Source organism: Pogoniulus pusillus, chromosome 36, assembly GCF_015220805.1.
Source record: "Pogoniulus pusillus isolate bPogPus1 chromosome 36, bPogPus1.pri, whole genome shotgun sequence".
Classification (NCBI taxonomy): domain Eukaryota; kingdom Metazoa; phylum Chordata; class Aves; order Piciformes; family Lybiidae; genus Pogoniulus; species Pogoniulus pusillus.
Genome location: NC_087299.1, coordinates 3,937,710 through 3,948,590, shown reverse-complemented (window position 1 = coordinate 3,948,590; position 10,881 = coordinate 3,937,710). Strand labels below are relative to the sequence as shown.

Below are 10,881 nucleotides of genomic sequence, written 5' to 3'. Positions count from 1 at the left end.
AGGAGGTAGAGGGTGATGGTGGGGGGGAGGCCACCGGCGGCTCCCCGCGTGCTCGAGGGGCCGGGGCGACGCGGTGGCAGCGGCGACGGCGCGGAGAGGTGGAGCAGCCCACGGGGAGAGCGAGAGCTGCATCCCCGCCATCGCTCCCCGCAGCAGTAGCAGCAGCAGCAGCAGCAGCAGCAGCCGGAACGCCGCCGAGATTCCTTGGCCGAGCATCTCCGCATCCTCCGTGGGGCTGACAGCATCGCTCACCGCTGCTGCAATTGGGGTAGGGGCTCGCCACCCCCCCCCAGAGTGGGGTGGGGGGGTGTATATGGAGATAACACAACCCCCACCCCCCAGCGTGGGTTTAGGCGTTTAGAGCCGGGGAGAGGCAATCTGTTTTGTTTTTTTTTTCTTCGGTGGGGTTTTATTTTCCCTGCGAGTGGTTCGGTGGGAGTGGGAATTAGCGGAGGCGTGCGGGGAGGCTGCGGGGGAGGGTAAGGGGGAGGAGAGCGGAGCGGAGATGCTGCCCTGGCGCCGGAGCAAGTTTGTGCTGGTGGAGAATGAGCGTAAGTGCAAAGGGAAGAGCCTGGGGCCGGGGCTGAGCTACGCGGCGCTGCTGGCTGGCTTCCTCCGCTCCTGCCCGGACCTCCTGCCCGACTGCCCGCTGGAGCGATTGGGCAGCGTCTTCCGCGGCAAGCGCCAGAAAGTGGAGCTGAATAAAGAGGACCCAACCTACACCGTGAGGTACTTGGGCAACGCCGTCACCCTGCACGCCAAAGGCGAAGGCTGCACCGAGGAAGCGGTGGGCAAGATCTGGGCTAAAAGCGACGCCGGAGCCGGCGGAGCCAAGATGAAGCTGACGCTGGGACCCCAAGGGATCCGCATGAGCCCCTGCGAGAAGGGCGCCCGGCGGCTGGGCCACGCGTACCTGCTGCACCGCATCACCTACTGCGCCGCCGACCGCCGCCACCCCAAGGTCTTCGCCTGGGTGTACCGGCACCAGGTGAAGAACAAGGCGGTGGTGCTGCGCTGCCACGCCGTCATGGTCTCCAAGGCAGACAAGGCCCGCGCCATGGCCCTGCTGCTCTACCAGACCTCGGCCTCCGCCTTCAACGAGTTCAAGAGGCTCAAGAGGCAGAACGACTTTCGCCACGTCCAGCAGCAGCTCCTGGGCGACGCCATCGTCCCCCTGGTGCCCCTCCGCAAGCTGCTCAACGCCAAGTGTCCCTACCGCCCGCCCGCCGAGCGGGCTCGCTGCGCCCCGCGCCTCAGCTCCATCCTGGAGGAGGAGGAGGAGGAGGCTGCCTTCGGCAGCGGGGCACCCCTGGGGGACGGCGGCCCCGGCGAGCGAGCCGCCGTGCTGCGGCTGGCCAGGGAGATGAGGGGCTGCAGCCTGCGTGGCCCCCGGGCTGCCCTCTGCTGAGGGTGGCTCCCCCCTCCAGCCCCAACCCCAGCATCCTGGGGCTGAGGTGTCCTCTGCAAGCCAGACCCTCCCTGGGGACAGATGCGGACGAGGTGGCTTCCTTTACCAAGAAGGCCCTCGGGAGGATGGGGGTTTGCACCCCAGGAGGGGCTTTGCACCCCCCCGGGCCCTCGCTGGCCCCCCGCACATGGACCCTTTCTCGTGCCTCCGCAGCAGCAGCAGCAGCAGCAGCAGCCATAATAAAGTGCAATGTGTGGTTTTGTGTGGTGTAACAGCGCCTGCATCCCTGCTGCATCCCTCCTGCATCCCTCCTGCATCCCTGCTGCATCCCTCCTGCATCCCTCCTGCATCCCTCCTGCACCCAGCCCTGCCAATGGGAGAGGAAGAGTTAAGCACCGAGGCAGCTTTGGGGGGGGGGGGGTGGGTGTGGTGGGTGTGGGGGTGTTTAGACTGAATTTACCTTGAAGGGGGTAGGGGGATTGTGTGTGTGTGTGGTGCTGGGGTCCCCATTTTTTTCCTCTGCACCCTTCCTGCAGCACCGAGGGCTGACGAGAGCTGATGGCGTAGTCATGGCAACCAGTACTTTAAATATAGAGCTGGGGTTGGGATGGGGGGGGGGGGGATTGGCACAAGGCCCTGATGCCAAGATGGCTGTGATGGGAGGTTTGGGCACTCAGACCCTCGCAGCAGAGAGCAGGGTTTGTCTGCAGGCCCTCCCTGCACACCCCAAACCCAGCACTGAGAGCATGAAGATTGGTAATTTAGCAAAGATTTACTGCAAATTATCCTTTTAGTTACTATTTTTTCCCTCCTCTTTCACTGCTTTTCCAGAATAAGCAGTGGCAAGGGGGTAAGGAGGGGGGAACAGGGGTTTGTGTGTCCATCCCCCCCCCGCCAGCCTGCTTGAGAAGGATGCTATAAAATGGGGGTAGGGGCTCCACACTGAATCATAGAATCAAGCAGGTTGGAAGAGAGCTCCAAGCTCAGCCAGCCCAACCTGGCATCCAGCCCTGCCCAACCAACCACACCATGGCACTAAGTGCCCCAGCCAGCCTTGGCTGCAACACCTCCAGGGATGGCAACTCCACCACCTCCCTGGGCAGCCCATTCCAATGCCAATCACTCTCTCTGCCAACAACTTCCTAACAACATCCAGCCTAGACCTGCCCTGGCACAGCTTGAGACTGTGTCCCCTTCTTCTGTTGCTTCTTTCCTGTTGCACTGAGCTGTATCCTCATAGTGGGGAGCCCTTGGGGGCCATAGGATACCCAGTGAGGGGATGCAAACAATCAGAATCATAGAATGGTTTAGCTTGGAAGGGACCTCAAAGCTCAGCCAGTTCCAACCTTCCTGCCATAGGCAGGGACACCTCCCACCAGAACAGGCTGCTGAAGACCTCATCCAATCTGGTCCTGCACACCTCCAGGGAGGTTGTGGAGCACAGAAGCAGAGAATGTGATCGAAGATCCCACTGGGTGCTTCTGTGCTCCACAACCTCCCTGGGCAACCTGTGCCAGTGTCTCACCACCCTCACTGCAAACAACTTCTTCCTAACATCCACTTTCAATCTCTCCTCAGCTCAAACCTATTCCTCCTCCTGTCATTCCCAGACCTTGTCAATAGTCCCTCCCCAGTCCTCCTGCAGCCCCCTTCAGATACTGCAAGGCCACTCCAAGGTCTCCTCCAAGCCTTCTCTTCTCCAGGCTGCACAGCCCCAACTCTCTCAGCCTGTGCTCAGAGCAGAGCTGCTGCAGCCCTCTGAGCATCTTTGAGACCTCCTCTGGACTGGCTCCAACACTTCCATGTCCTGCTTGTGTTGGGGGCTCCAGAACTGCCCCCAGGACTGCAGGTGGGGTCTGAGGAGAGCAGAGCCAAGGGGCAGAATCAATCCCCCCACCAAGGTGCTATGGGGCTGGGCTCTGGGGGGTTATCTGCCCAAACCCCAGCCTGGGGAGGGATAGGCTTGACATAACCTTGAGCTCTGTGGTAAAGGGTTGGACTTGATGATCTGTGAGGTCTCTTCCAACCCTGATGATACTGTGAGACTGTGTGTGTGATAACCAGAGCTCAGGAGGGGTTGGGACTGAGGCTGTTCCCCCACCAACCCCCTGGGAGAGGGCACTGGGGATGCTCCCCTGTAACACAGTAAGGGGGTTTAAACAACCCCTGCCTGCCCAGGAGGCTTTAGGGCTGGGGTGTGGGCAGATATCACACACAGTATCACAGTATCATCAGGGTTGGAAGAGACCTCACAGATCATCAAGTCCAACCCTTTAGCACAGAGCTCAAGGCCAGACCATGGCACCAAGTGCCACGTCCAGTCCTGCCTTGAACAGCTCCAGGGACGGCGACTCCACCACCTCCCCGGGCAGCCCATTCCAGTGGCCAATGACTCTCTCAGGGAAGAACTTTCTCCTCACCTCCAGCCTAAATTTCCCCTGGCACAGCCTGAGGCTGTGTCCTCTTGTTCTGGTGCTGGCCACCTGAGAGAAGAGAGCAACCTCCTCCTGGCCACAACCTCCCCTCAGGTAGTTGCAGACAGCAATAAGGTCTGCCCTGAGCCTCCTCTTCTCCAGGCTAACCAATCCCAGCTCCCTCAGCCTCTCCTCGTAGGGCTGTGCTCAAGGCCTCTCCCCAGCCTCGTTGCCCTTCTCTGGACACGCTCAAGCCCAGCGTTTTGGCCTCACATCCCCCGGGCTTGTAGGGGCTGGGGTTTGACTTTCCCCACCCTGGGGGTGGGGATGTGCTGGGGGTGCTCCCCTCACAGCCACAGCGTATGAGGATTTGCAGCCCGCTGGCAAGCTCCTGAGGGGTAGCTCGGACCTGGGCCAATCCTCCACAAGGCTTTGTGCGCTGGGAGCTTGCACCCGCCCGAGAAAAGGCGGCGGCGGGGATGGAGGGCTGGGATCTGTCCCACCCTCTGCCAGAGCCCAGAGGGGGCATTTGCGCCGCCCTAACGCCCCGTGAGGCCGGCATTTGGCCGCCTCCCCTTCCCATGCCCTTTAGGGCTGAGCTCTGGTGGACACCTGCCCCCTAGAAAGCTTGGGGGAGGTGTTCCTAAGCCCCTTTTTGCCGCCTCAGCCCGGATCGGCGGCCCTGGAGGACCGCGGACTCTATGGTAGCGGTGCCGCGTGGCCAGAGCGTCGCGCGTGACGTCATCACTCTGCGCCGCGCGGCGGCGTCCAGGCTGTTGCCGCGGTAACGGCGGCCATGGAGGGCGGCGGCGGCGGCGGGCGGCCCTCGGCCCTGCAGGCCGCGCTGCTGGCCGCCAGCGCCGCTGTCACTGCTCTGCTCTACTCCGTGTACCGGCAGAAGGCTCGCGTCGCCCGCGGCCTGCAGGTGGGTACCGGGCGGCTCTGCCGGGTCGGGGAAATGCAATCACGGGGCCCGGGCCCGAATCGCGGCCTGGTCCCGTCCGCTGAGCCCTGGCCTCTGCTTCCTCCCCGCAGGGTGCCAGGAGGGTTCAGCTGGACGGGGATCTGCGGGCAGTGCTGCTGGAGGCGCCGGGCCGATGTGTGCCCTACGCGGTCATCGAAGGTAGGGGAATGGCCTCGTTCCCGCGGGCCTCATGCCCGGGCGGCCTCAGCGCCAGTCCCACGGTGCTGCTCTCCTCCCTTCATCTCCAGGCTCAACAACCCCAGCTCCCTCAGCTGCTCCTCCCCAGCGCTGTTCTCCAGACTCTTCACCAGCTTTGTTGCCATTCTCTGGCAATGCTCCAGCCCTTCAGTGTCCTTTTTGGAGTGAGGGCCCCAAAGTTGAACCCACTACTAGAAGTGTGGCTTCATCAGTGCCCAGTATGGGAGGATTGTCCCTGCATTGCTGCTCCTGGCCTCGCTCTTGCTGACCCAAGCCAGGGTGCTGATGGTCTTTTTGGACACTTGGGCACACACTGTCTCATCTTCACCAGGTGTCAACCTTCAGCCAGATCTTCCCGTGCTGGGCAGTATCCAGCCACTCTTTCCCAAGCCTGGAGCCTTCATAGAATCAAACAGGTTGGAAGAGAGCTCCAAGCTCAGCCAGCCCAACCTAGCACCCAGCCCTGCCCAACCAACCAGACCATGGCACTCAGTGCCCCAGCCAGCCTTGGCTGCAACACCTCCAGGGACTGCAACTCCACCACCTCCCTGGGCAGCCCATTCCAATGCCAATCACTCTCTCTGACAACAACTTCCTAACAACATCCAGTCTAGACCTCCCCTGGCACAGCTTGAGGCTGTGTCCCCTTCTTCTCTTGCTGGCTGCCTGGCAGCAGAGCCCAACCCCACCTGGCTACAGCCTCCCTGCAGGCAGCTGCAGTCAGCAATGAGCTCTGCCCTGAGCCTCCTCTGCTGCAGGCTGCACCCCCCCAGCTCCCTCAGCCTCTCCTCACAGGGCTCTGTTCCAGGCCCCTCCCCAGCCTTGCTGCCCCTCTCTGGACACCTTCCAGCACCTGAACATCTCTCTTGAACTGAGAAGCCCAGAACTGGACACAGCACTCAAGGTGTGGCCTGAGCAGTGCTGAGCAGAGGGGCAGAAGAACCTCCCTTGTCCTGCTGCCCACACTGCTCCTGATGCGGCCCAGGATGCCACTGGCTCTGCTGCCCACCTGGACACTCTGCTCGATCATGTTCAGCTGCTCTCTACCATCACCCAGAGGTCCCTTTCATGGAGTTGTGACCCAAGTACAGGACCCAGCACTTGACCTTGGTTGAACCTCATCCCATGAGGCCTTGGCCCATTGCTCCAGCCTGTCCAGATTCCCCTGTGGAGCCTTCTGACCCTCTGTAGATCAACACTGCTGCCCAGCTTAGTATCGCCTACAAGCTTATCTCATTCAGACACTTGCTATACTCACTGTAGGCAATAAAAAGCAGAACAGGTGATTCAGGAGCCCTTCACATGCTCCAGGTTTGTCTTCCAGGTGTGGTGAGATCCGTTAAGGAGACCCTGAGCAGCCAGTTTGTGGAGAACTGTAAAGGTGTTGTTCAGAGGCTGACACTGCAGGAGCACAAGATGGTGTGGAACCGAACAACCCATCTCTGGTATGTGCCTGGTGCCCACCAACATGCACTTTACAGACCAGCTGAAGTGTCTTTGGGGGGCCTGATACCCTGAAATCACTTTAGGTGTGGTCAGAGTCACCCAGAATATCCCAGTGACCTTGTTACAGCTGCCAACATGGGCCATGTGTGGCTGTTTTCAGGGCTGTAGCCTTCAGACTTTAGGTAAGGGCTGCAGGAAACAAGCACATAGAGCAACCCACCATGGGCAGAGCATTATCAGCAGCCCCATGGTGTTATCATGGAGGTGAGCACAGGATGTTGCTTTCCTGAGAACAAACAACACCTCCAAAGCAGAAATTTGGCTGGGTTTGAGTGATACCCACACAGAGGGGACCTGAGGAAGCTCCTGAGAGCAGCCTGGCCTGTGAGAGCTGCTGAAATGGGAACGTAGTGATGCTCTTCCAACCTTGGCTTATCACTTTGGTGTGTGACATACAGCATTTGGTTCTGGTAGCCACAGGGAGATGGGGATTTAGGTGGCTGAGGTGCACTCCTGGTGCCAGGGGAAGCCCATACTGCTTCCATTGAGGCTGTGGAAGTGTTGAGGTGGATATTAGACTGGATAATGGGAAGAAATTCTTTCTAGTGACAGTGGGAGACACTGAAACAGGTTGCCCAGGGAGGTTGTGGAGCACAGAAGCACAGAATGTGATCTTTGATCACATTCTGTGCTTCTGTGCTCCACAACCTCCCTGGAGGTGTTTGAGGCCAGGTTGGATGAAGCCTTGAGCAACCTGTTCTAGTGGAAGGTGTCCCTACCCATGGCATGGGGTTTGGAACTGGATGATCTTCAAGGTCCCTTCCAACCCAAACTATTGCAGGATTCTATGAGGTGAGGGTGTGGAGACCTCCTGCACAGCCAGGTGGTGCCATGAGGGGAAAGATGCTGCTCCCCCATCAGTCTTATCCTCATAAACTTAGGGCAGGCCACATGTAGCAGTCCTCAAAATCACAGAATAACTGGACTGGGAGGGACCTTAAAGGTCATCCAGTTCTGACCCTTCTGACACCTCCCCCTAGCCCAGATTGCTCAAGGCTTCATCCAACCTGAACACCTCCAGGGAAAGGGCAGCCACAACCTCCCAGGGCCACCTGTTCCAGTGCCTCCCCACCCTCACTCTCAGGAATCTCTCCCTCATCTCCAGTCTCAATCTTTCCTCTTCCAGCTCCATTGCCTCTCATCCTCTCACTACAAGCCCTTGTCAAAGGTCTCTTTGTGCCTAGGCCTGACGTGGGAGGTGCCAACCCTCACTCTTGCCTTCTCCCCAGGAACGACTACGAGAAGCTGATCCATCAGCGAACCAACACCACCCCCTTCGACCTGGTGCCAACCGAGGAGGGCGCCGGCGGCGTCGCCGTGCGGGTGATGAAGCCTCTGGAAGCTGCTGAGCTCAGCCTGGAGACAGTGTATGAGAAGTTCCACCCCTCCGTGCAGTCCTTCACCGACGTCATCGGGCACTACATCAGCGGCGAGCGCCCCAAGGGCATCCAGGAGACGGAGCAGATGCTGAAGGTGGGCACGGCCCTGACGGGAGTGGGCGAGCTGGTCCTGGACAGCGCCACCATCAAGCTGCAGCCACCCAAGCAGGGCATGCCCTACTACCTGAGCACCTCTGATTTCGACTCCCTGCTGCACAGACAAGAGGCCAACGCTCGCTTTTGGAAAACCCTCACTGTCCTCTTCGGCTTTGCCACCTGTGCCATCCTCTTCTTCCTCCTCCGGAGGCAGTACCGGCACCACCTGGAGAAGAAGCAGCTCAGGCAGATGCAGGAGGAGTTCCGGCAGGCCCAGGAGCGCCTGCTGAGGGAGGTGAAGGCCGAGGGGGGAGAGACGCTGAAAAACGCCTGCGTGGTCTGCTTGAGCGCCCCCAAAGCCTGTGTCTTCCTCGAGTGTGGCCACGTCTGCTCCTGCCACCAGTGCTACCTGGCACTCCCCGAGCCCAGGAAGTGCCCAATCTGCCGCCAGGGCATCTCCAGGGTGGTTCCTTTGTACAACAGTTAAAGGGCTCTGGCTGAGGAGGCAGAACGTTGGGTGTGGAAACTGCTTCTCCCCAAAGGGCTTTTCTCACCTCGAGTGGTTGATTTGAGGGGAGGAAGCTGCCTCTTATCCAGGGGTTTTTCTCACCTCACTGCTTGGTGCTTGGCTTAGGGGGAGAAAACTGCCTCTCACCAGGGGGGGTTTGCCACTTCACTGCTTGAGTGGTTGGTTTGGAGGAGAAAACTGCTTCTCCCCAAGGGGGTTTTGTCACCTTGCTGCTTGAGTGCTTGGTTTTGAGGGGAAAAAAATGCCTCTTGTCAAGGTTTTTTTTTCCTCACCTCACTGCTTGAATGATTTTTGGAGGAGAAAGTTGCCTCCCCCCAAGGGGTTTTCTCTCCCTGCTGCTTGAGGGCTTGGTTTTGGGGGGAGAAAACTGCCTCTCCCCAAGGGGTTTTGTCACTTGCTGCTTGAGTGTTTGGTTTTGGGGAAGGGGAGGGAGCTTGAGTCCATGGAGTGCTTTGAGTGGGGCTTCAAAGGTGACAGTCTGGCTGCTGGGGACTCAGAGCATGCTTGCTCTGGAGGTTTTTAGGGTGGGAAATGAGGAATCCTGGCAAATAACCACCATGCTCAGCTGGGAGATGCAGCTTCAACCTCCTCTGTTAAGTGCTGGGCTTTGAGTTGACTGCAAAATCTCATAAAAATTGGGGGAAGCTCAATTTTGGCTTCTGAGAGGCTGCAGGATTTGGGGTGATGCTGTCACCTGGCTCTAGAGACTGACTTTGAGCAGGGTGGGCTCTTGAAGAGCTTTTGTGAGGGGTTGTGTGGGCACAGGGGATTTGAGGGTCATCATACCAGGATGTGAGAGGGAGGAGAGGAAAAGGCTGTGGCTGGTTCTGCTGGAGTGGAAAACGGGAGGGAAGGTAATAAAATAGGATGGAAAATGTGGTTGGCTTTGGGTCTGTCTTGGATAAACACCTGGGGAACGTGAGGCACATGAGGTTGGGATTGGGGGGGAGAAATCATAAAACCATAGAATCAGTCAGGGTTGGAAGGGACCACAAGGAGCAGCCAGTTCCAACCCCCCTGCCATGCCCTGGGACACCCTACCCTAGAGCAGGCTGCCCACAGCCTCAGCCAGCCTGGCCTTAAACACTTCCAGCCATGGGGCCTCAACCACCTCCCTGGGCAACCCATTCCAGCCTCTCACCACTCTCCTGCTCAACAACTTCCTCCTCACCTCCAGCCTCACTCTCCTCACCTCCAGCTTTGCTCCATTTACTCCAGTCCCCAGTTCTGTCACTGCCTGACAGCCTCAAAAGTCCCTCCCCAGCTTTTTTTAGGCCCCCTTCAGATCCTGGAAGGCCACAAGAAGGTCCCCTGGGAGCCTCCTCTGCTCCAGCCTGCACAGCCCCAACTCTTTCAGTCTGTGCCCACAGCAGAGCTGCTGCAGCCCTCTCAGCATCCTCCTGTCCCTTCTCTGGACAGGCTCCAGCATCTCCACATCCCTCTTGTCCCAGAGGCTCCAGAACTGGCTGCAGTACTCCAGGTGGGATCTCAGCAGAGTGGAGTAGAGGGGGAGAATGACCCTGCTGGGTCCCTCTGCACTGGATTTGACACCATTCAGGACAGACACTGCTCTCTGTGCCACAGGCACTGCTACACCCCCAAATTTCACTCAAACCCAGGGAAATTCCCTGCCCTGTCCCCCCCATTTTGCCATGAATCACATAGGGTGCCTTAACGAGCACAAAGCATCAGTTAGCTCTAATTAGGGAAGGGGAAAGCCTCTGCATTGTGAGTGAGTTAGGAGCCCCCAGGAACCCCCAGGGCTGAGCTGGTCCCCTGGGATTTGGGGCAGACTCTCCGCTGCACCTGCTGCTTCCCCTCCCAGGGCTCCCCTTGCCCTGGCACACTAAAAACAGTTTTTTTTCCATTAACTGCCAGGAGAAGTGGTGAATTCCATAAAGCAGTGGTTCCTCTCCTCCTGACACTTTAGCCAGAGTGGCTGGGCAGTGTCTGAAGAGCAGCCCCAGTGCTGGGAAGGGGTCACATTCTGTCCTAGGAGCTTTTGGGCAGTTCCAGTACCACATCCAGCCTCAGAAGAAGGGCTTTGGGCAGTCTCAGCACCACAACCAGCCACAGGAGAAAGGCTTTGGGCAGCTTCAGCACCACTCTAGTCACAGGAGCTGAGTTTTGGGCAGTCTCAGCACCACAACCAGTCCCAGGAGAAGGGCTTTGGGCAGTCTCAGCACCACTATAGTCACAGGAGCTGAGCTTTGGGCAGTCTCAGCACCACAGCCAGCCCCAGGAGAAGGGCTTTTGGCAGTCTCAGCACCACTCTAGTCACAGGAGCTGAGTTTTGGGCAGTCTCAGCACCACATCCAGCTCCAGGAGAAGGGCTTTGGGCAGCCTCAGCACCACTCTGGCCACAGGAGCTGAGCTTCAGGCAGTCT

At 59.0% G+C, this 10,881-nt stretch overlaps 2 protein-coding genes across 2 annotated transcripts; both read left to right on the top strand.

The window, feature by feature from the left end:
• On the top strand, positions 1-1,680 carry FAM43B (family with sequence similarity 43 member B). Its single transcript, XM_064171902.1, has one exon. The coding sequence runs from the start codon at positions 506-508 to the stop codon at positions 1,406-1,408; it is 903 nt and encodes a 300-aa protein (XP_064027972.1). The 5' UTR covers positions 1-505; the 3' UTR covers positions 1,409-1,680.
• A 2,929-nt stretch (positions 1,681-4,609) lies between these two features.
• Positions 4,610-9,373, top strand: MUL1 (mitochondrial E3 ubiquitin protein ligase 1). Its single transcript, XM_064171901.1, has 4 exons — positions 4,610-4,747; positions 4,858-4,945; positions 6,309-6,429; positions 7,720-9,373. Exons 1-4 carry the CDS (start codon positions 4,619-4,621, stop codon positions 8,450-8,452), a joined length of 1,071 nt encoding a protein of 356 aa, XP_064027971.1. The 5' UTR covers positions 4,610-4,618; the 3' UTR covers positions 8,453-9,373.
• Positions 9,374-10,881: the final 1,508 nt, after the last annotated feature.